Genomic DNA, 24,589 nt, shown 5'->3' on the forward strand with positions numbered 1-24,589 from the left:
TTACTGACTTTTTTTTCTTGGATAATTATCTTTATGTGTGGGGGTTGAAGCTAAAGGTTAAGGAGGTAGTTACACTAAAACTTAAAACATTTTTTTGGGCGTGGGTGTGGGGATTTACACATCGATTCGCACTTGTATTTTGGTGTATGTCGCATGATAAAATTTATCTCAAATTTTCTTGCCATTTTTCAAAAGTAGAGAAACTATTTGTGAGTTTCCGGTTAAAGGGGCACAGGTAGAATCGTTCCAACAGACTTATTTCTAAAGATCAACTATGGTTCCAATCTTATTGTACATCTATAGCGGCACGCAGCTTTTCATTAATTTTGTGCAATTTACCCCAAATTAGCATGAATCACCAGTCCTAATAAGTATTGTTTTTTGCTCTCTGCACTATAAGACATCATATTTAATATTTGACATCATGAGAGGGAAAATTAGAGGGTAAACAAATAAAATAATGCATAAAACATTGCAATCTGGAGAAGGAAATTTTGTTAAGAAACAAATACAATAATGCTTAAAACATTGCAATCTGGAAAAGGAAATTTTGTTAAGAAATAATAATTAAAAAAAATCAGCAAAAGTAAAAGATAAAAAAAAAATACTTCCTCACCAAGACCAATTATGGCTTTTGTCTGCACTTCCTCATCTGAATGTTTCGTAAAGTACAAAAGCAGCTCCAAGACTTTGTCCTTAATGTTCACCTGTGATGTAAATATAAAAGCAGCATTAGAGCCGGGGTCACTCCCCACACCCCACCCCCAATTTTGATAAAGTAAAAAACAAGATTTCTGACATTTACTTTACTGTTCCCCTTGAAATCTTCTTGATCGAAATCAAAATGTCGACAGAGAGCCCCCACAGTAAAGAGCGAGCGCAGGAGAGCCGGTTTGTTCGTGGTCAGGACTGTACTGTTCGGGTCGTCTTGATGCTCCGTTTTTAACTTTATAAGTGCGCCTAAAACAATAAAAAAACAAATAATGGTTAAATACACTACTCACAAAAATAAAGGGAACACTTAAACAACCGAATATAACTCCAAATAAATCAAACTTCTGTGAAATCAACTGTCCACTTAGGAAGCAACACTGATTGACAATCAATTTCACATGCTGTTGTGCAAATGGAATAGACAACAGATGGAAATTATTGGCAATTATCAAGACCCCCTCAATAAAGGAGTGGTTCTGCAAGTGGGGACCACAGACCATATCTCAGTACCAATGCTTTCTGGCTGATGTTTTGGTCACTTTTGAATGTTGCTTGTGCTTTCACAATCGTGGTAGCATGAGACGAACTCTACCACCCACACAAGAGGTTCAGGAAGTGCAGCTCATCCAGGATGGCACATCAATGCGAGCTGTGGCAAGAAGGTTTGCGGTGTCTGTCAGAGTAGTGTCCAGAGGCTGGAGGCGCTACCAGGAGACAGGCCAGTACACCAGGAGACGTGGAGAGGGCCATAGTAGGGCAACAACTCAGCAGCAGGACCTCTACCTCAGCCTTTGTGCAAGGAGGAACAGGAGGATGTGGAATCTTAGTGTTCCCTTTATTTTTTTAGCAGTGTATACTGTATGCTCACGCATTAGTTTATGCCCAAAGTTTGCAGAATTGGTGAATTACTGATTTTTATTTTTTTTTAACGCATCATGGAAAACCAGCTTCCAGCTAGGAAAAAAAACTGTGTCTAAACTTACCATAATATCTATTAAAACAGGCCCAAACAAACTTATAATTCTGTGTCACTTTGTTCACGACAGCTCCGAGACAGCTCACACAATGCTGCACCACCTAAAACAAAAAAAGGTGAAATTAATACCCAAGCCTTTTACCACCCATCGATTGCCATAAGAATAAAATCTGATTGCTTTATTTTGACACAGGCCGTCCACACTGTCAGTTTGTGCATTAGCCAAAAGCAAATATGATATATTAACAACCAATTTCCAGAAACGTACAGTCATGCCGTATTTGATGATTAGCTTCATGAGATCCTCCTCTATGGTAGCGAGGAAGGTTTCGCTCGGATGCTCCATCAGAGGCACAACCAGCTCCAGGATTTTAGCTACGTTGCATATTACCATGAAATCATTCTGAGTCTGTGAGAATAGAATGAAAACTAGGTTTTAATCAGCAGAACCTAATGAATGCTTGTATAATTGCTAAAAATGAAAGCTTTTTTTTTTAACTTACGCTACATTTTGTAGTGAGGTACGGCTGCATGGTCATGGCATGTTTTACCATCAACTGAGGCCTGATTTTACTAAATAGGAACAGAGTGGTGATGCAAGCCACCAGGCGCCCAGAGTTCACTCCTTTATTGTCCGAATCTTAAAAAAAAAAGAAAGAATAAATCACAAAAAAAAAAAAAATCTACTAAATAAGAAAAAAAAAAAAAAAGTTCCTTGACTGTCTACATACCTGCCATGGACTCCTCATACTTGAGGATGTGCTCCACCAGGTTGTCCACCAACTGCGTGCAGGCTTTTTTCACAGGTTTGTACGAGGAATCTTCTTCAGCTTTTAACAGCTGGGAGGAACAAATAAAATTACGTCAATTTTTCAACTTTAACAAGTAATTTTCTTTTGAAGATCTGAACGGTTTCTTATGCTCACATTTTGAAGTAGTTGTTCAAACCAGTCGTATCCTGTGTCTCGGCAAGCAGCGACCTAAAGGAAAAAAAAACCCAAACATAGACCAGGTTAATCAAGGCGACATTTCCTTCTAGTGATGCAATGTCCTTACTCAGCTTATAAGAAGCGCTTACCACGTCTGTTATATTCAGGATTTTTCGGGTCATGGCAATTTTATCATTTTGGGGGGTTGGTGTGAACCAGAGTTTCTGGAATGTCTCATTCACCAGTTTCTAGTAAAGAAATGTAAGGCAATAATTTGGACCTTGTGTAGACAGAGAAGCCGCAGGCCGATTTATTCTACCAGTAAAATACTTTTTTTTTCTACTTTCAAAACTTTGCTCTTGCAATACTACAGAGTCGCTTTGGGACACGCAGCCACAACATATTGCCCCTTATTTCTAAGAAAAATATTTTAAAAGCGATATTTCCTATGTTATAAAATGATAGCAAGCTGCTAGGATATCGTATAACTTTCTGAATGGTTGGGGTATTCAGCTGTATAGCAAAAAGCTTGTAAGCACTGAAAGAGGTTGTCCACTACTTTTACACTGATGGCCTATCGTTAGGATAAGGTCATCCATGTCTGATCGGCAGGGGTCCGACACCCCGCCGATCAGCTGTTATCAGTGTCAACAGCCGCCGGAAGTACTAACTTGTGTCTACTTGTAGTGGCCGGAGCTTGGTACTGCTCATCATTCTCCTTTTCAAATCAATAGGAGGCGGATGTGTCGTACCCTGCAGCAGCCACAAGTAGATTGCCAGCTATGAAAGTAAGTACTTCTGGCTGGCAGCTGCTGAACTCGCTATCAGCTGATCCACGGGGGTGTCGGATCCCGGCCGATAGACATGGATGGCCTATCCTAAGGACAGGCCTTCAATGTAAAAGTAGTGGACAGCCTCTTGCATTCAATGTAAAAGTAGTGGACAGCCTCTTGAACGCTCTTTTCTAAGAAACTGGCCACTTCCATGAGAAGCAAACACAGACTAGACGAGCACAAGTTGAAAAGTTTGATTTCACAAGCACTTTGCAATTTCACATATTTATGATCATGAGAAAAGCCCTTAAAATTATTTAAAAAATTGGAGCCCGTGAAAAAATTTCCATAAAAAATCCTAAATGGTCAAGATCAAACTAACTTTAATTTAAAAGCTCAGAAATGTGGCGGTGAGTAATGAGAGTTGGGAGTCTGTTACCTTAATGCCTTCCTCATCGTTCACTCTGCGGATCATCTTGACGCACATCTCCGTGATTTTTGGAAAGGTTGGTTGCTCCAAGCAGATGTCTCGTAAGATCTTTATCACCCTCTTCCTTACACTTATACCAGTGTCCTGCATGAAAAACGACATGGATTTTATTAGTGAGAATATTGTGGATGTGGAAGATGACAAAAATGACAGATAGCAGATCTTTGCCTTGTAATTAGATATATATTTGTTGTCTGAGAGGTTTTTTATTTTAACTATTTTATGACAGCTCTAGACAAGCAGGTGAAGGGCGAGGATTTTCCATGTACTTGGGATAGACTTACCAGTATCCTCTCTACCAGCATTTCATAATACTGCTCAGCGAGCTGAGGTCTGCAGAGCACAAAACGTCCCAGTAACTCCACGGCTGCTTCTCGCACGCTGGTGGAATTGTCCATCAGCCTCCCGTGAACTCCTCGCTGCATATCCAGCTGGAAGAAGAGGAAGGGGGAAAAAATAAATAAAATTACCAATTGATGTAATTCGAAATAGAAATATAAAAAACAAAAATATAAATAATGCAAAAATAAAATAATAAGAAAAAAAAAACTGCATAAAGACTCAAAATCTTACCCTTGCAAGGATGCTTGGATCTACAGCTACAACTTCAGACAAACACTTCATGGCTTTCGTTCGGACAGCAATTGCATTCTCCCCTAGTACCCGCAGAATCTGGAAGAAAAAAAATAAAATAATCCATCGATGAGCAAAGAGACAATGGAAAGAGTGCTGACATAGTTTTGACATTACTTCATGTTTACCTGGGTCAAATAAATATCAAAACTCTGAGCAAACGGCCTCATAGAGGCCAAGTATCGCACAATCAGACAAGCATCGTCGTAGTCAACTGTGTCAGAACTGGACCTGCGGGGAGAAGATTGCAAAATGGTTATGGCCGACCCCCTAAAATAAAAACCTGACACAGAGCTGTGGGGTTTTTTTTTGCGGCTTACTTCAAAGTGCTAAACTGCGATGGTGCCGTTTTAATGATGCTGCGGAGAAACTTTTTGCGCTTTTCTGCACGCTGCATGATGTCACCCGTGGACTCCACCTCTTTCGCGTGGTGCACGCCATCAGAGTCCTCGTCCTTTTGGGATTTCATGGCTTTCTCAGTCTCCATTGTAGTGTCACGGAACCATTGAGCTATATAAAACTTTCGAGAAAACTGAGGCAGAGGAGACAGCAGGGGGTTTATTACGGCTCCTGTATAATCACAGCTTCATCTGCACAAGTTACAGAACGGACCGTGAAGGTGAACTTACCACTAGAGAAGGGTCCGTCTCCGTGTTCTCCTCGAGGTAATCTAGTAGGGCCTTCTGGAGCTGCTGAATCTCATCTTCACCTTTTGGGGCCTGTAAGAATAACACATTTATCATATACATCATAGCAGTGAGATTGCATTTAATTCCACAGTCGCTACAAATACACATTTCACCACTAGAGGGCAATATTTTAAAGCCTCTGGTGCTTTCCTAATCAACATTTAGAGTTAGTGCTCTGCACAGATGGGCGATTACACTCTGATCACTGGGGGTCCTACAGCGGGGGACTCGCTCCGGCCAAAAGAACAGTGTTCAGCTTCCTCCACCATTCAAACTAACAATTAATGGAGCTGTGGAGCGCATGAGAGGGCGGCCAACACTTCAATCTCACAAAACAGAAACTCTCACAAGTGATGGTCAGTACCAGTGCTGCACTGGGGCGAGTAACAGCCAGCAGGCCGCTGGGTCACACTGCACCCATATCAGCACCTCTGGGTCACAGGCACACACCGCACCCATATCAGCAAGGCTGGGTCACAGGCACACACTGCACCCATATCAGCACCTCTGGGTCACACGCGCACACTGCACCCATATCAGCACCGCTAGGTCACCGGCACACACCGCACCCATATCAGCAAGGCTGGGTCACAGGCACACACTGCACCCATATCAGCACCTCTGGGTCACACGCACACACTGCACCCATATCAGCAGCGCTGGGTCACAGGCACACACTGCACCCATATCAGCAGCGCTGGGTCACCGGCACACACTGCACCCATATCAGCACTCCTGGGTCACAGGCACACACTGCACCCATATCAGCACCGCTAGGTCACCGGCACACACTGCACCCATATCAGCAGCGCTGGGTCACAGGCACACACAGCACCCATATCAGCAGCGCTGGGTCACAGGCACACACTGCACCCATATCAGCACCGCTAGGTCACCGGCACACACTGCACCCATATCAGCAGCGCTGGGTCACAGGCACACACAGCACCCATATCAGCAGCGCTGGGTCACAGGCACACACTGCACCCATATCAGCAGCGCTGGGTCACCGGCACACACTGCACCCATATCAGCACCTCTGGGTCACACGCACACACTGCACCCATATCGGCACCGCTGGGTCACCGGCACACACTGCACCCATATCGGCACCGCTAGGTCACCGGCACACACTGCACCCATATCAGCACCTCTGGGTCACACGCACACACTGCACCCATATCGGCAGCGCTGGGTCACCGGCACACACTGCACCCATATCAGCAGCGCTGGGTCACAGGCACACACTGCACCCATATCAGCAGCGCTGGATCACAGGCACACACAGCACCCAAATCAGCAGCGCTGGGTCACAGGCACACACTGCACCCATATCAGCAGCGCTGTGTATAAACATATTGCACCAATATACTTCACCTACGGCTGCACCATCACCCGTTTAAATGTGGTTGTACATAAAGGTTTCAATGCTCCTTAAATACAAATTTTACCCACAAACATGTAATTGGCTGAAATGCAGCCCCAAACTTGCAGGACCCGCCACTGGGCATCACTGCTTCTGCAGACCCTCATTATTGTCCCAATCTCCAGCCCTTTGGTGAGCCATCTGCTTCTCTTACAGCCAAATATTTCAGTTTTCGGTCCAGAGCACCTGCTGCCTTTTTTTTTTTTTTTTTTTTTGCACCCTGGTGTTTCTAGGTTTCAAGGGTCACTTAGCCTTGTTTCCACATGGAAGGTGTGGCTTTTGGTTGCATTTCTTCTCCAAATAGTAGATGGGTGTAGCTGGTTTCACTAGTTTCAGCCAGTTCTGAGCTGATGGCACTGCTGGGCATCTTCCAACTTCCCAGGAAACTATGAATGGTGGATCATCTGCTGCACTAAGTTTCTTAGGCCGACCGCTTTGTCTATGGTCCTGAATGTCGGCCATTTCTATGTATCATTAATGCTGAGAAATACAGTCATATACTTGCCCATCATCACTACCCATCTGATTGTCTCCAAATGTATTCTGTAGCAAGACAAAGACCCTCAACATACAATAAAGAGGAGTCCTGGCAGTGAGGACCCGGCCCCACAGAGCCCTGACCTCACATCATCCTGTCTTTTCTTTCACTAATGATAAACTCTGAACATTACTTTTCATACAATTCTTTCTTCACTGCATTTTTTCTGCTCCTGCCTAAAACTTTTGCACAGTATTGAACATTCTATCGATATATCTTAGGCCCAACTTTTACCTGCTTTAGTATTCGGTCTATTGACCCTTGGTCCATCTTGCTGGTGACTGCGTCCTTTCTGAGTCGCGCAGCTACAGTACCCAAGTAGTCCAACGAAGCCACACGCAGCGCCATCTCTGTGGACTTGTTACTGAACTGATGAACCTGCGACGAGCGATGACATCTTTATAAATTATGTGTCTCGGCCAACAGCAGATGACTTTGAATGTTGACATAAATCAGCAATTTATTCGGTATCAATGAAAGAGACCTACCAAAAGCCGACCGAGCAAACTCAGCAAGAGCTCAGCGGCCGGCCACTCGGGCTTATTTACAGTAGACAGGAGGTCCTGGACAAAGTTTTCGAACAGCGGCCTGTAGTCCTCCTCCCCCTGCTTACTCCCGCACCTACGAGAAAGAACGGCTCATTATAATACATGCAAATTAGCAACAGACTTGTACATCACATTCTTCTGGTAGGAAATAAAATAAAGCCACCTTCATACTCACTTTTTCAGAAAAATGGATAGAAAATTCTGTGCAGTCCGCATGGCAGTTTCATAAGAGTTGGTGATAAACACATCTTGGTCGATCTGGAACAAAAAAAAAAAAACAGATTGATGGGAATAGGAGAAATCAGAGAAATTGCGTATTATATATACATAACCCCACAGAAAACAAGTTTTGGTAAGATCCAAGATGCCCTACCTTCTTATTTGACTCCTCTTCGGCATGCTCCCTATCAGACGGCAGGTGCACCACGCACTGGATGAGCTGCAGGACCAGCGCCGTCACCATTTGGATGTACATGGCTTCCCCGTCGTCATCGCTGCTGTTTAACCTACAGATGTAAATCGTTCATACATCAGCAGATGATTAGGCAAAACTGCAAATAAAGGAACTTAATTTAAGGAAATCCCCACAACGGTAAAAACAAAAAATCAGGAGTACCTAAAATTCCTTAGGCTTCTTTTACTTGTTGGCAGTCTTGCAAGAGAGGTGAACAGCTCCTCCAAGATCAGCTGTCTGTGTTTTTCGTACCTGGAAAATACCTGTAAGAAATGCAGAATATAAAGTTAGCTAGACCTCCACAGACATGGGGGATAAGGATCTGACAGGTGGGGTTCTGCTAGAGCCCATCTGTCACAACAAGGGAGGGTCTCTGCACCGCAAAGTATGTGTAGCACCGGGAGGAAGGCTTCTTTAATGGGCCTTGCACTATAAAATGAAATACCATTTTGTCTGGTTACCCCATTTTAAGCAATAAGTGAAGTTGCCATCCTCGGAAAGTCCTCTATTAGCTAAAGCCATCACAGGCTTTTAAAAAAATAAACAAACCACAGCTCCTTACCGCAGTGACCAGCTTGATGGCACACAGTTGCAGCTCGCTGACGTTCTCCACGAAGAACGGCGTAATCCCCATTGATGACACCTGTGGGAAGATTACAATGAGTACACAAATAATACAATGACTGGACAGATAGCTAAATGGCTCTGAATGTTGCCTAATAAAACATACAGAAAAAAAAAAATGTACATGATCAGAATATGGCCTTTACCTGCAGGATGGTTGTGTCCGTCAGCAGCTGTATCTCTAGGAGTTCGGACAGACTGGCCACAATGTCGCACACCTTGTTGTACAGCATAACAATCACCCTCTGCTTGTGGGTTGAACATTTTGCACGTTTGGCTCTTGAGCTCATCAGTCCCCCTGCAATTAAAAAAAAAAAAAAAGAACATTCATTGTAAATAAACTAGCAAACTTTTTTCTAAAAAATAAAAAAAAAATTACAAAAAAGAAATTGCTAAAACAAGTCATTTTTCGCAAAAAAAAATAAAAATATTTTTTTATATATAGAAAGAAATGGAAAAACAAGAAAATATGCAACATGGTATTATGACAGAAATAAGGCAGTGTATCCATATATAACACGGCTGTATCATGTAGCATACATGACTATGCAGCAAATGTCACTAATCGCCGTCTCACCTCCGTGTGGATCGACCCTATAGACCGGATCGTACTGCGGATAAAGTGTGTTTTGTAAATGGAATTTAGTGTACTGAAGAATGCGCTCGATGACGTCCTCGATGTAGACCGCCTTGGGCATGCTGGGGGATGTCATAATGTTGATCGCTGTCAGGCAGGCGTCGGCAGATTTGGTAACTCGCTCCATGATCAGATCTCGCCACAACTTTTCCTCATCCTCTGTATCGTTCTAGAGAAGAAGAAAAAAAAGGGGGCCAAAGTCAAACACTTTAAATTTAGGAAAGCGTAGCTGTGTAGTATCAACGCACTGGAGGATATTCCGGACTGACATGGATTGCTTTACTCCTCAGATAGGTCATCAATGTGTGCCCGCAAGGGCAGCTAAAATGACCACTTACATGATTCAGCATGGTGGAAAGTTTGGCGCCATCCTGGATGTTCTTCTCCAGAATCCCAAGTACCTTGACCATTTTTTCTGAAGAAATCTGAAAATAAAAAAAATATATATAATGACATCATGCCAAGACAGGCCTGAAAGACAGTGTGTATACATGTGTGGACAACACCTTACTTTATTCATGATGCCCATTGCCTTTATTTTTGCCGACTCGCTGCCAAGCTCATTCAGTTGGTGTTTACCCAACAGGAGGTCAGCCGGGATCTCTTCATCGTCACCTATGAGAAATAAATTGTACTGTTAGGCACTGCTGGGCAGAACTGTGCACTATCATAGACTGACACTAGAGATGGCTGAATTCAGTGAGATCGGCAGTTCCAGATCAGCGCTGCGCTCCATGTGCAGGACACCGTCCACCTCTGATAGATCGCAGAGGTGGCTGGTAGCCTAGACAATGAGAACTACAACAGTAATAAACATCCACCCGTTATTGAGAACAGAGTGGATTTTTTTTAAAGAGCTAAATTGTCTTTTATTCTACAAAAACTTTGCAATTTTATTTATTTTATGATGACAAAACTCCTTTAATTAAACATTATATAGTAAGGCTAATAATCGTGCCAGTCATGTCTGCAAAAATTACCAAAACTGCTAAAATCCATATCTTCTAAATTTTCCAATATCGTTTCTACCGCCGCTGAAAACCTCTTAAATGTGGAGGAATCCATCATTTCTGCAAAAGAAAATACAAAAGGCAAATTATTTGCAAAAGTATTCAATACGGGGGGGGGGGGGGGGGGGGGGGGGGGAATCTAAACTATACGTAGTAAATTATACTAATTGCGAATATGTCTCACCTTCTGGTGTAAGCTTGGGCTCGTAGGCTTTCCTTTTCTTCTGACGTTCTTTCTTCTTCATTCTTCGAGCAACTGGGGGAAAAAAAACAAAAACCCTGGATGATGAGCATTATGGTCCACTGTGTCATTCAGGCCAAATTTAAGGCATATTGCAATCAAGAGGGGGCAGGTTTGGGTAAAAAGTCCCAACATTTCCTTGCCTTCACTGAGGCTTGGTGGTGGGGAATCCTCCATCTCTGAGTCTTCAGGGCTGCGATCTCTGTACCGGCTGCTCCGTCTGTTATCGTTCCCGCTCCGCCTGTGATCCCCTGAACTTCGACGCTCCCTTTCTTCAAATTTCCACTCCTGATCACCCTTATCCTTTTTGTTTCGTTTTTTAGAAGCTGAAAGCGATTTAATATTTTATAGAAAGTTATATAAAGTTAAATAAAAAAAAGTTTAAGACGACATCAGAGATTACAGCCCCTTACGCTCAAAGTCGTCTTCGCTTTCGTTGTCCTCGTCGGAGCTGATCTCGGCGTATTTGGGCTTCTCGTTGACTGTGCTCCGCTTCCGTTTATTCATTTTTACACGTTCACAGATTGGCATGGACGACTCGATTTCTGCCACCAGTTCTGGGGGGAGCTCTTTCAGAACAGATTGGTCAATGCCCCCTGCATGAGACATATAAAATATACCTTAGTTATCATCTAAAATATTATTGGGTGCAGAAGGAGCAGCCATTTTCCTCAGATTCCCTGCAATGAAGGAAGAATAGGTGCGCAAGAGTGACCTCTGAATCTCTGAAATTGGGGCAAATGAAAGCAATAAAGAAAAAGCTACCAGTTTGGTGCTGAAACACAAAAAGCAAAACATATCCTTTGGCATCTATTTTAGCTCGTCAGTGACTAAAATATTGAGTGTCATACCAGCAGAAAAATATGAATTTTCTTTTTTTTTTTTTTTACATAGAAAAGATCAATTATTTTGTACGTTTTTGCAGCGCTTGTTTCAGTGGCAAAAAGAAATGCAGCAGAAAATTTTTTTTTAAGGGTCATGTTTGTGTGATTCTGTGTCAATGCCGCCGTCTACTGCTATGTACCCGACCATCTCCGCCACATCCACAGGCAAAAGATGATGCACGAACGAGACCACCGAATTATTAAAATGGGCTCTGAGACCCCGCACTCACGCATTTACCACTTTCCCGGTGGGTGCGAGATAAATATTGTATATAGGTCAAACCCCTAGAGAAGACCCGTCACCAGATCAAGAGAGGCCAGGTTTGGCTTTGTACCTGCGGCTTCCCTGTGTGCTCTGGATTTTTTTTTTTTTTTCACACTCCATAATAGTTTGTGACATTAATGTCTGTCGTATGAACTTGGGTGCACCCTTTAGGTTGCTCTGTATGTGAGCAATGCCCTATTGGAAAGGAACAAAAATTAAGATATACAGGGCGCAATAAAAAGGCGCAGATCTCTGGAACCAACTGGTGGATTTACAAAGGTGAGAAAAAATGGCCACTTTTGATCTGGTAATAATGTTTTAGAGGGTTATCAAGTTGTCTGGTAATGCTGCTTAAGACCTTTGACGTAGTCAAGAGTCGTGTCTGGCTTTGATGCGGCCCAGCGTGCAAGCCCGCACATGATTTAATCAACTGATGGGTTGCCCTGACAGCTGGGAGGTCTGCTGAAGACCCGCATGCCTGTCATTACGATCCTCCTTTGAAAGCCACCCTGTAAGCTGGCATTCGTAGGAGATTGTGATTTCACTATACAGAGTGCTGATGTATTATACAAGATCGCAGCTTTGTCCCCTAAGGGACCATTAGATCGTTACTGCAGCTCGGCTCCTATTGAGGTGAATGTGATCTGAGCTGCAGCCCCAGAGAATGACCACTACAAACAATACAGAGATAATGGTAGCGGACTACCTGGCATGGATGCATCAGGTCCATCATAAGACTTCCTGGCTATCATCCCACCATCTATAGTAAGCTTACATCAGTCTACTAATACCCAATATGTAGCCTGTACATGAGAGACCTCCTCCGCCAATAGAAAATTAGTAAGAATTAATTTATTAACAGCAATGTGCAAAAATATCAAGCCGGTGAATAAAATACTAAGACCGATCAATAATCCTTCACCAGGACAGGGACAGTGCGAAAAATGGGTAACGCTGGAGATTTCAGCTCTGCAGCAAGGAGGGGGTGCAATACGACCAGCAAAGCAGTCATGAAAAGGAACAAAAATAAAAACAATCTAGTCCGGCTTTTTACGGCTGCTGGTCCCCCATTTACCTGCAGCATGTAAGCGAAAAAGTCTGTCAGAAATACACTTGTATACGCTGTTTTCGGACCATTTTAATAAAAGCACCTCATTTTATCAGACGTGAAAAACAATACTACGGGGAAAAGTGACGGCCCCCCATCGTGGGGAAAAGTGACTGCCCCCTGTTAGATACGTCAAGGACAAACTGGTCACCATCACATTTCTCTCTCTTCAACCATTTATTTGTAGCTTTATTACAACTGCTAACTGCTTTTCTGCAAGTTGTAAAGAAAAACTAAAAAATAAGTAGTAAATTCGGAGTCCAGATCAATGGCGGTGGAGGTAAAGGTGGTCCACAAACTGGACACTTTCCCAACAAATAAACTACAGGGGGGGGAAAAAAAAAAAAAACGGCTGAGACGTAACACCGCGCGGTCCGTAAATGAATGGCGTTCATGAATTATTGATCTGGTCAAGTGCTCGTCGTCTGCTGCCTAGAAAGCTGACAAATCAGGAAACATCGCCATCAATAATTCACAGCGCAGCGAGGGGTTAAGTGTAAATATACATTTTATTTTCACCGGGGCAATAGGCATCAGCAAAAAAAATAAATAAATTAACCCTTAAAGTTTCACGTGGACTTTCTCAGTTGCATTTTCTCTGTAAACAGCTGACAACACAGCAAAGGGATCTTACTGTTGAAATCTCACTGCGGTCAGAAGAAGAGTACTAAATATTTCCGAGACTTTAGATCAACCATGGAAACATCATGAAGTAGATGAAAGTTGGCACAAAAGTGACATTACCTAGAACTTGATGTCTCTCAAATAATGATGAAAAAACAAGAAGAAAATGGAAAGTTGGTCCATGAGGCTGCCAAGAGGTTGACCGCAACGTTAAAGGAGCTGCAGGAATTTATGGTCGATCCTGGTTGTGTCCTGCATGTGACAACAATCTCCCGTTTTCTTCACATGTCCGGCCTGTGGGGAGGAGGGCAAGATGAAGCCTCATCTTACAAAGAAAAGCATCCAAACCCGGCTAGGTTTTTCCAAAACCTACATCAAGTCTGTCAAAAGCCTGTGGGAAAACGTGTTATAGTCTAACGAGACCAAGGTGGAAGTTTTCGTCCATAAATCCCAAAAGGTGCACAGCCAACACGGCGCAGAAGATGGCCGACACGGCGCAGAAGATGGCCGTCCCACAGATTCGGGGATGTTATTTGGCAGCTGGAACTGGGGCTTTAGTCAAAGTGCAGGGAACTATAAACAAATCCAATTATCAGTCAATTTAGCAAAAAAAAAAAGTCAAGTCTCAGGTAAAAAGCTGGAGATAGAAGAGGAATTTCACCCTTGTTAGTTTAAGGGTGTGCAGATTTATGCTACCATGCTATTTTAGTTCTTTATTTTTATTTTTCCACCCGAAAATATTTCAGTTTATTTTTCTATTGATTTGTAGAGATTATGGACAACATTAGAGGTGGAAAAACCTTCTGAAATGTTTCTTCTCAGTTAGATTTTTTTAATTACAAGACCAAAACCTGTCATTTTCAAAAGGGGGTGTAGATTTCACATATTCAATGTATGAATACTATTGTACCTATATGATGTGTGTGTGTATATATATATATATATCTCACACACGGACAAAAGTACTCGAACCCATGTCCACACAAAACAAAGCAACTTGGCCATGAAGTGGAGCCCCCATACTGGTACAGAGTGGGGGGCAGAGTGCTGAGGAGCAGAGAGCAGAAAAGTAACCACCACTCTGCTGACCCCATAACTGCAGAGTTCAAACCTCCTCTGATATAACATCAGTGCAAGCACCGAGCCCCCCGCAGGAGCTTCAATGCCGAGCAGCTGCATGCAGCCGTACATCACCAAGCACAATGCCGAGCGTCGGATGGAGTGGTGTAAAGCCGCCACCACTGGACTCTGGAGGAGACGTGTTCTGTGCAGTGATGGGTCGCATTTCTCTATCTGCGTCTGATGGAGGAGTCTGGGGTTGGTGGTTCCAGGAGGACGTTACCCCTGACTGCATTGTGCCCCCTGTACAGATGGTGGAGGAGGATAATGCTATGGGCTGTTATCGGGGCGGCCTCGGCCTCTCAGCTCCAGTGAAGGGAAACCTTAATCTTCAGCATAAGATGTTGTGGACAATTGTGGCTTCAGCTTTATGGGAACAGTTTGGGGGAAGACCCTCATCTGTCCCCCATGACTGAGCCCAGTGCACAAGCTCCATACACAGAGCCCGCACCTCAGCCCCATATAACACCTATAATGGAGACTGTGAGCCCGGCCTCCCCCCAATATCAGAGTCCGACCCCACAAATGCTCTCCAGGATGAAGGGGCAAAATCCCACAAATGCCTCCAAAGTCTCTAAAACTCCTTCCCAGATGAGAAGATGCTGCTGACATATCTGTGGAGGGGCGACTCCATATCCCATACATCTATGGGTGTAGGATGAATAGGTGAGAAAAGCGCCTGCATGTGGCACATACACTGTATGGAGAATGTATCCCACCCCCTACATAATGTGTACACAATTACACACCGCCCTGTCCCCCCTATCCATCCCCCCACCTACCATCCCCCCCACCTACCATCCCCACACACCCGCCGCTCCGCTTGTTTTCATCCTCGCCGCTCAGGCCACGTGCTGTCGTTTTCCCAGGATGTCGCCCTCTTGTGGCGACGATGAGAATATAAACACCCGCGCAGACTGTACGGCGAGCGCTTTCGCTTTTGGTTAACTATGTGATGGCCGCTCCGTGATCACTGCCGGCCCCGGCGACTGAACAGCCGCGCTAGTGCCGACTAGTGGACGTCTCTCCAGACAGATGGAGACCGCTGCTTTCCTATGGCATGTCCGTGTGCGAATCACTATGAGCACGGAACAATGTACGCAAGATGCGCACCTCACAGGGGTCTGCAGGCAGCCGGGGCCGGGGGCTCTGCCGCAGATAACACAGCGCTATAGTATATAGAGCCGCCACTACAGAGAGCGGTCAGGACAGACCACCCGGCATCACGGGCTATGGACTGCAACCGGGGCACCGCGGAGAGCACAGCCGCCACGGAGGGCGACACAGGGGCCCGGGAGAGTGGAGGCCCCCAGGGGCCCAGCAGTGGAGCCCCACGAGGGCCCAGCAGAGAGGAGAGCCCCACAGGGGCCCAGCAGAGGAGCCCCACAAGGGCCCAGGAGCCCCACAGGGGCCCAGGAGAGAAGCCCCACAAGGGCCCGGGAGAGAGGAGGCCCACAGGGGCCCAGCAGAGAAGAGGCCCCCCAAGAGCCCCACAGGGGCCCAGCAGAGAAGCCCCACGGGCCCAGGAGAGAGGAGGCCCACAGGGACCCAGCAGAGGAGCCACCCAGGGGCCCAGGAGAGAGGAGCCCCACAGGGGCCCAGAACCACAGATGCTTGGTAAAGAAGTGGTCTGATTTACAGAACTAGATACAGATTACACAGGCACTTTCCTGTCCAAAATCCCACACCGATCGCCAACATAGAAGCTGATAAATCACAGGGAAAGAGCAATCGGTAAAAAAATCGTTCTGTCTCCACAAAGCTGCATGATGTGTTGTAAACGGATCTTTAGTTTTACATACTCTGAGGGAACTAGGAGATCATAGTTAGGTGCTTGTGACCCCTGCAGCCAATCACTGGCTTCAGTAATAACCCCTGCAGCCAATCACTGGCTTCAGTGGTCTTATACAATTATCGCCACTTTGGCTAGTGAATGACTACATCAGGAAATACTCGCGGATCGGTGCTGGCGTCGCAGGGTATTTTTAGCAGTATTAGGCTACGTTCACATTTGCGCTCAGCGCCGCAGCGTCGGGCGCCGCAGCGGCGCCGCATGCGTCATGCGCCCCTATATTTAACATGGGGGCGCATGGACATGCGTTGTGCTGCGTTTTGCGCCGCATGGCCGCAAGCGTTGGACGCAAGAAACGCTTCAAGTTGCATTTTTTTTGCGTCCAACTTTCGGCCAAAAAGGACGCATGCGGCGCAAAACGCAGCGTTTTAGCGTGCGTTTTGCCGCGTTTTTGTTTGCGTTGTGCGCTGCGGCGCACAACGCAAATGTGAACGTAGCCTTAGCGACTGGAGAAAGCCCTAAATGCGGAGGTGCAGGACGAGGCCCCATAACGGAGATCGATGAAGGAAACGGCTCCTGTCCGACATTTCAGGCAAATCCCCATAACGGAAAATCTATGATCCATCCATTGTGGTTTACAACGTATATTATATGTGTTACAGACGGTGGTAAACTATCAGCGGGTGTCATACACAGCAGCACACGCAGAACATGTCACCCCATGACCGCAGTATCAGCCCCACAGATATTACCTATCCAGGGCACGGCCATTACTCACGCCTCACCGCTGTCCTTCCAGTGGAGGGCGCCATACTGAATACAGGCTCATTGGAGAGTACATATAGTGCTTCCTTAGGACGCTGGCACCTTACAAGTCTGGACAGCGCCATTCATCTACCACACACAAGATGACTTTACCCAAGTAGCAGCAGGAAGTGTAAAAACCTGATAAACTACTAATCACTGGAAGGGAAACTCCAATTGTAAAGAGGATTACAGGTAACTCCAGGGATGGGGCTGACGGAAGAGGGTGGGCCTGTTTCACCATGTGGTTGGGGGTAAATGGTCCAACCAGGTCAGACACTTGCATAGTGTATTCTCTTACGGGACAAAACTTCAACAAGCATAATTTAGAGACGAGTCTAGCAGCCAGGTCAGTAGAGCCTTGTGAACCTCTTCCCATCTTTCGGCATCTGCAGCTCCTCTTTGATTAGTTCGCCTGGCACGACATCGTATGTCTGTCATACTGCAATGATGATGGAAGAGTTAATCAAAACGAGGAGGGGACGCCGAGAGGTACGAGGGGACGCCCAGAGGTACGAGGGGACGCCCAGAGGTACGAGGGGACGCCCAGAGGTACGAGGGGACGCCCAGAGGTACGAGGGGACGCCCAGAGGTACGAGGGGACGCCCAGAGGTACGAGGGGACGCCCAGAGGTACGAGGGGACGCCCAGAGGTACGAGGGGACGCCCAGAGGTACGAGGGGACGCCCAGAGGTACGAGGGGACGCCCAGAGGTACGAGGGGACGCCCAGAGGTACGAGGGGACGCCCAGAGGTAGGAGGGGACGCCCAGAGGTAGGAGGGGACGCCCAGAGGTAGGAGGGGACGCCCAGAGGCGCGTCCCATGGTCCAGTGTGATAACATTGTACAGTGCTCGCAAAAACAAGCAACTTTGTAATTGGGTTCTTATTAAAAATCCTCCTTATTCCCAAGAACAGATGGATGTTTAGTTTTAGTTTCCTACCCGTTAACTAGGTTACCGGCCACCACTGCATCAGAGGTGTAGAGCTTACAAGCTTCAGTACCCCACAAGTCACCCCATTCTGGATACTACATCTCTTGAGGGATTCATCCACGGCTGTAGTGAGCATTTTTACCCATCAAGTGATTCACAGAATTGGAATGGAAAATTACAATTTTGATTATGGCTTACAGCCAATGAAAACCCAAAAGTCATTATCTCAGTAAATTAGAATACTTTATAACACCAGCTTGAAATATGATTTTAACATCCGAAATGTTGGCTGACTGAAATATATGTTCAGTAAATGCACTCAATACTTGGTCAGGCTCCTTTTGCATCAATTACTGCATCAATGCTGTGTGGCATGGAGGCGATCAGCTTGTGGCACTGCTGAGGGGTTATGGAAGCCCAGGTTGCTTTGATAGCAGCCTTCAGCTCGTCTGCATTGTTGGGTTTGGTGTCTCATCTTCCTCTTGACAATACTTCATAGATTCTCTATGGGGTTAAGGTCAGACGAGTTTGCTGCCAATCAAGCACAGTTATACTGTTGTTTGTAAACCAGGTATTGGTACTTTTGGCAGTGTGGACAGGTGCCAAGTCCTGCTGGAGAATAACATCTCCAAAAAGCTTGTCAGCAGAGGGAAGCATGAAGTGCTCTAAAATGTCCTGGTAGACGGCTGCGCTGACTTCGGTCTTGATAAAACACAGTTGAGCTACACCAGCAGATGACATGGCTCCCCAAACCATCACTGATTGTGGACACTTCACACTAGACCTCCAGCAGCTTGGATGGTGGCCTCTCCACTCTTCCTCCAGACTCTGGGACCTTGATTTCCAAGGTCTACTGTGAAGTTTCCACAATCAGCGATGGTTTGGGGACCCATGTCATCTGCTGGTGTAGGTCCACTGTGTTTTATCAACACCAAAGTCAGCCCAGAAGTCTACCAGGACATTTTAGAGCACTTCATGCTTCCCTCTGCTGACAAGCTTTTTGGAGATGGAAATGTCATTCTCCAGCAGGACTTGGCCCCTGTCCACACTGCCAAAAGTACCAATACCTGGTCTACAAACAACAGTATCACTGGGCTTGATTGGCAGCAAACTCATCTGACCTTAACCCCATAGAGGATCTATGGAGTATTGTCAAGAGGAAGATGAGACACCAGACCCAACAATGCAGATGAGCTGAAGGCTGCTATCAAAGCAACCTGGGCTTCCATAGCCCCTCAGCAGTACCACAGACTGATCGCCTCCATGCCACGCCGCATTGATGCAGTAATTGATGCAAAAGGCGCCCCGACCAAGTATTGAGTGCATTTACTGAACATACATTTCAGTAGGACGACATTTCGGAATTTAAAATAATTTTTCAAGCTGGTGTTACAAAGTATTCTAATTTACTGAGATAATGTCTCTTAGGTTTTCATTGGCTGTAAGCCATAATCATCAACAGAAATAAACACGTGAAATAGATCACTCTGTCTGTAATGACTATATAATATATGAGTTTCACTTTTTGTATTGAAGAACTGAAATTAACTTTTTGATGATATTCTAATTTTGTGAGATGCTCCTGTATGTAGTAGGAAACTACTTGTGAGGCACAGTGCAAAGCTCAGAAGGGAAGGGGGCGTGGCTATGGAGTGAAAGGAGAAGGACGCATCCTGAGAGAGCTCCTAGAATCCTGCAAGTATCCTGCATATAGGACCCCCTTCTAAATGCACAATTTGCTTCTGCTGGGACCCCCTAGAGACCTGGAAACTGCTGGCCCTTGGAGAAGACTGCAGCTGTGACTGGAGGGAGCCGGTGAGGAGAGAAACACTGCGGAGCGGTGAGCTCCACATGTAGCGGCGGCCATCTTCCAGGAGGACGCTTCATTGACAGCGCGGCGCTGTCTGTGGCTGGAGCCCCCCTCCTGACCTCCGGAAGGTACCGCGCAGGTGGACACTGCGGGACCCGGGTCCGACGGAGAGGAGGAGAGACCTGCATAGGCGGCGGTGTGGGCAGCGGCCATTACTAAAGCGCGTGCTCCTGCGGTAGGAGACACGACACGGCCCAGCATCACCGCAGCGCGGCTGGGAGGTGAGCATATGCTTTATACATATTAAGGGGAAACGCGGTGAGCGCCCTGGAAAATTGGGCCCCACGTCCCCCTATTACTATAGCTCAGCCGGCTGCACGTCAGACTGGAGATCTATTGGGCCCCCCTCTCTGCTGCTGCAGAAGAAGTCTCCCTGTAACAGGGATCACCATTATACCTCCGGCCTACACCTCCTGACTATATATAAGTGCACCTCCTGATTATAGTGGTGCCCAACCGTGCTATACGTTATATACAATAACTCTGGTGTGGCTGCATGACACCTCTGACAGACCAGATCTAGATTACCTTGCTGTGCCATATAACTCTGACCTTGCCAATCATGCAGCGTAACGAGGGCTCGGGGGCAGCAGATAAACTAAAGGAGTTTGCCAGAATTGATCCTTCTGATAACACACGCAACCTCAGAAATAACTCCTCTCAAGTGCAACGTAAAAATCGTCCCTCTGATGGTGCTGAGGGAGGCGAACAGGATGAATTGACGCTTAAACAAGCGTCTGACCAATTAATGCAAGCTATTTCCTTAACCAGAACATCACTCACCGAAAAAATAGAGGATGTACATACTGAGGTGGGGCGCCTCCGTCAGGATATGCAGACTATGAAGGGACGCATTGTAGAGGTGGAAACGAGGGTGTCCCAAGTAGAAGATACCATTACACCTATGGAGGCCAAGTTGACAAAAGTAGCTGGCTCTATAAATGCCTGGAAACAAAAGGTAGATGACCTAGAGAACAGACTGCGCTGGAATAATATTCGTATTATTGGTCTACCAGAACGCTCAGAGGGTCAACAACCTGAGGTATTCTTGGAGGGGTGGCTCAGATTCTCTTTGGGAGATGAATTTTCTTCAACGTTCGCTGTGGAAAGAGCCCACCGAGTACCCACAAAACCTCTCCCCCCTGGGGCCCCACCTAGACCTTTTCTGGCACGGATCCTTAATTGCAAGAACAGAGATACCATCTTGCGGTTGGCACGGCAAAAAAGCCCCATTAAATTCAACAATGCTGTGATCTCGATCTTTCCGGATTTTTCCGTGGAACTTCAAAAGCAAAGGGCCAGGTTCATGGAGATCAAGAAGCAACTCAGAGACAGGAACATCATCTATTCAATGATCTACCCGGCCCGACTCGGGGTTGTCCACAAAGGTTCTTCTGTGTTCTTCACGGATCCAGCGGAAGTGACCGAATGGCTACGATCCCATGGGGTGTCTTGCGCAAAGGAACCCTAAATGCATCTAGTCAGGCAAATTCTTCTGATTTCTGAATATGGAGCTCTCTCTGGAGATGTCCAGAGTACCAACTATACCGGATGCTGAATCCAGCGAGGGTATCCCCTTACTTCTTCGATAATGGGAGCACAGGACGTTGCTCCTATACTGTTTGGTTCTTGTTTAATTTTTTCCTTCTTATTGGGTTTCTCTGTTATTTAAGAAAAAACTGCCGCCGACAATGCTCTTGTTTTCTAAGAGCTACCTTTGACCTTTGCTTGAGTAATAGTATATATCATATTTGGATGAGCAAACATGGGATCTGAAATAGTATGTATGACATGGAATGTACGAGGTATTAAATCCCCCTGAAAGAAAATTAAGGTTTTCTCGCAGATCAGGCACCACCACCCCCATATAATAGCCCTGGTAGAGACACACCTGACCAGAGATACAGCCCGGTGTGTACAGAAACCATGGGTACAATGGTATATCCACGCTTTGCACACCAGTTACTCGAGAGGAGTCTCATTGCTAATACATAGAGATGTTAGATGGGAAGATAAGGAGGCCCGAAGAGACTCTGAGGGTCGGTTTGTTTTTGTGCACGCGCTAATTAATTCTAGTGAATATGTAATTTTATGCGTTTACAACCCTCCCCCGGCTAATATGTCAATTCTCCGGATGGCAATGAGCTTTGCTCTAAACTACCCAGACGCACAAGTCATTTGTATGGGAGACTTTAATCTGGTAATGGATAATGGCCTTGATAAATTGAGATTAGTTGATGAGGGATCTAGGGAACCCCCCTCATCAGCCCCGACCCAGCTGGCATCGTTTCTAGAGGGTAGTGGATGGCTGGACCTATGGCGGATGCGTCACCCTGGAGTGAAGGGATATACCTGTCACTCGTCTACTAAACGGTCTCTGTCCCGCATAGATTATATTTGGTTCCAGCGGGTTGGCAACGTGGGTGGATAGTGTGGAACATGGTAATAGAGGGATATCGGACCATAGTCCGATTATACTTAAACTTAAATATGGGCAACCAAAGAGTGGCATGGTCTGGAAACTGAACCCCTTTTGGCTGAAACTAATGGATAATAACGACAGAACAGAAGATCAGTTGAATTGTTTTATTTCATCTCACCTAGAGCCCCAGATTATTAATTTATTATGAGACACCCTCAAAGCATACTTGAGAGCATGTCTGTCTTCCACAATTTCATATATAAAGAGAGTGACATCGAGAGAGGATGATGGGGTGGAGCAGAGACTGAAAGATGCGGAGGCCGCATACATATCTAACCAAACTAGCGGTAATAGAATTGAGTGGTTGACCTCACAGAGACTGTATACTCAGCATATAGACACCAAATCTAAGCACAAGCTGTTTTTTTCACGTCAGTCATATTTTGAATTGGGGAATCAAACCGGTAAATTTCTAGCCTATCTGGGGCGCCAACATAATACATCTAATACAATATTGCAGATTAGCGCACCAAACGGCCTATTGGTATCCACAAGAGAATAAATACTTCACTGTTTTTATGACTACTATGAGTCATGATATAGCTCCAAGAGTGGTCTGGGTGTTTCGCAATGTCTGGATTATCTATCAGATGTAGTATTCCCCACTTTGAATCCCACTCAGCGGGACTTTATGGATGCCAAATTCACACTAGAGGAGGTAGAATATGCAATAATGGACATGTCCTCTGGGAAAGCTCCTGGGCCAGACGGGTTTCCCGTTGAGTTATACAAGAGATATTGAGGTACGCTAGCACCACTCCTATTGAAAGTATTCCAGGGTGTATGGGAGGGAGGATGTATGCCCGAAACTTTCTATGAGGCGAACATTGTTATACTTAAAAAGGAGGGAAAGGATCTTCTGGAATGTGGCTCCTATCGGCCCATATCGTTAGTCAATGTCGATTATAAAATCTTCAGTAAAATCCTGGCCATTAGACTGAATTCCATCATACTGGACCTTATTCACCCAGATCAGACTGGCTTCATGCCTGGCAAAAATACCTCTATTAACATTAGACGAATTCAATCCATAATTCAATATAGTTCTTTGGTGTCAGATAACAACTGGGCATTAGCATCCTTGGATGCGGCTAAGGCCTTCGATTCTCTTGAATGGCCCTTCCTGTTAGCATGCTTACAGAGATATGGCTTTGGAGATAAGTTTTTAAAGTGGATCAATGTATTATATAAGAATCCTAAGGTGCGCATAATTATAAATAATTCCATCTCTAAGCCCCTCTCATTGTTTAGGGGAACCGGTCAGGGGTGCCCTCTCTCGCCGGCTCTTTTTGCTCTTGCAATAGAGGCACTGGCAATACGCATGAGATCCTCCTCTGGTATCAGGGGCATAGATATAGCGGGCCGGGTGGACACCATCGGCTTATATGCTGACGATATGGTGATATTCATGGATAAGACAGAGGAAACACTGCCAAAAGTGATTACTATTATAGATGTCTTTAGTAAATACTCCGGCTTGTATATAAACTGGGACAAATCTGCTCTACTACCTCTCTCTTGTGCCCCAATGCCAAATCTCGAAACCCTGTCCTTGCTACCTGTTGTATCCAATTTCAAGTACTTGAGCATTTATATGTCCCAAAGTAGCAACTCTGATCTACAACTTAATGCGTATCCATTATTAGAATTAGTCAAATCTAAATTTGCATCTTGGAGCAAACTCCCACTATCGGTTGCAGGCCGTATTAACCTAATTAAAATGATTCTGCTTCCTAAGCTTAGTTACTGCCTTCAGCATAGCGCAGTACCGATACCTAAGTCCCTCTTTACTAGTTTAAACTCCCAAATTACTTCCTTTATATGGGGGAAGTCTAGGCCCAAACTTAAGGTACCTTCACACGAAACGACGCTGCAGCGATAGCCACAACGATACTGATCGCTGCAGCGTCGCTGTTTGATCGCTGGAGAGCTGTCACACAGACCGCTCTCCAGCGACCAACGATGCCGAGGTCCCCGGGTAACCAGGGTAAACATCGGGTTGCTAAGCGCAGGGCCGCGCTTAGTAA

At 45.5% G+C, this 24,589-nt stretch overlaps 1 protein-coding gene across 6 annotated transcripts in view; it reads right to left on the reverse strand.

The window, feature by feature from the left end:
• Window positions 1-24,589, reverse strand: part of NIPBL (NIPBL cohesin loading factor) — a 144,037-nt gene that overhangs the window by 12,665 nt on the left and 106,783 nt on the right. For 4 of the 6 annotated variants that reach the window (XM_077281601.1, XM_077281593.1, XM_077281580.1 and 1 more), the window contains exons 11-38: window positions 11,096-11,278; window positions 10,826-11,008; window positions 10,626-10,697; window positions 10,412-10,501; window positions 9,943-10,046; window positions 9,770-9,856; window positions 9,372-9,600; window positions 8,941-9,092; window positions 8,733-8,813; window positions 8,333-8,433; window positions 8,090-8,222; window positions 7,892-7,974; window positions 7,657-7,789; window positions 7,403-7,546; window positions 5,145-5,234; window positions 4,836-5,047; window positions 4,644-4,746; window positions 4,456-4,554; window positions 4,167-4,313; window positions 3,832-3,966; window positions 2,769-2,867; window positions 2,617-2,670; window positions 2,422-2,530; window positions 2,194-2,330; window positions 1,959-2,099; window positions 1,698-1,791; window positions 800-960; window positions 617-707 (exon numbers count right to left, since the gene is read on the reverse strand). In XM_077281601.1, the coding sequence (XP_077137716.1) occupies window positions 617-707; window positions 800-960; window positions 1,698-1,791; window positions 1,959-2,099; window positions 2,194-2,330; window positions 2,422-2,530; window positions 2,617-2,670; window positions 2,769-2,867; window positions 3,832-3,966; window positions 4,167-4,313; window positions 4,456-4,554; window positions 4,644-4,746; window positions 4,836-5,047; window positions 5,145-5,234; window positions 7,403-7,546; window positions 7,657-7,789; window positions 7,892-7,974; window positions 8,090-8,222; window positions 8,333-8,433; window positions 8,733-8,813; window positions 8,941-9,092; window positions 9,372-9,600; window positions 9,770-9,856; window positions 9,943-10,046; window positions 10,412-10,501; window positions 10,626-10,697; window positions 10,826-11,008; window positions 11,096-11,278 (3,447 nt within the window). The remainder of the gene's footprint in view (window positions 1-616; window positions 708-799; window positions 961-1,697; window positions 1,792-1,958; window positions 2,100-2,193; window positions 2,331-2,421; window positions 2,531-2,616; window positions 2,671-2,768; window positions 2,868-3,831; window positions 3,967-4,166; window positions 4,314-4,455; window positions 4,555-4,643; window positions 4,747-4,835; window positions 5,048-5,144; window positions 5,235-7,402; window positions 7,547-7,656; window positions 7,790-7,891; window positions 7,975-8,089; window positions 8,223-8,332; window positions 8,434-8,732; window positions 8,814-8,940; window positions 9,093-9,371; window positions 9,601-9,769; window positions 9,857-9,942; window positions 10,047-10,411; window positions 10,502-10,625; window positions 10,698-10,825; window positions 11,009-11,095; window positions 11,279-24,589) is intronic. The other 2 variants (XM_077281607.1, XM_077281587.1) reach the window with 1 other exon arrangement.

The sequence above is a fragment of the Ranitomeya variabilis genome, chromosome 1 (genome assembly GCF_051348905.1).
Source record: "Ranitomeya variabilis isolate aRanVar5 chromosome 1, aRanVar5.hap1, whole genome shotgun sequence".
NCBI lineage: Eukaryota > Metazoa > Chordata > Amphibia > Anura > Dendrobatidae > Ranitomeya > Ranitomeya variabilis.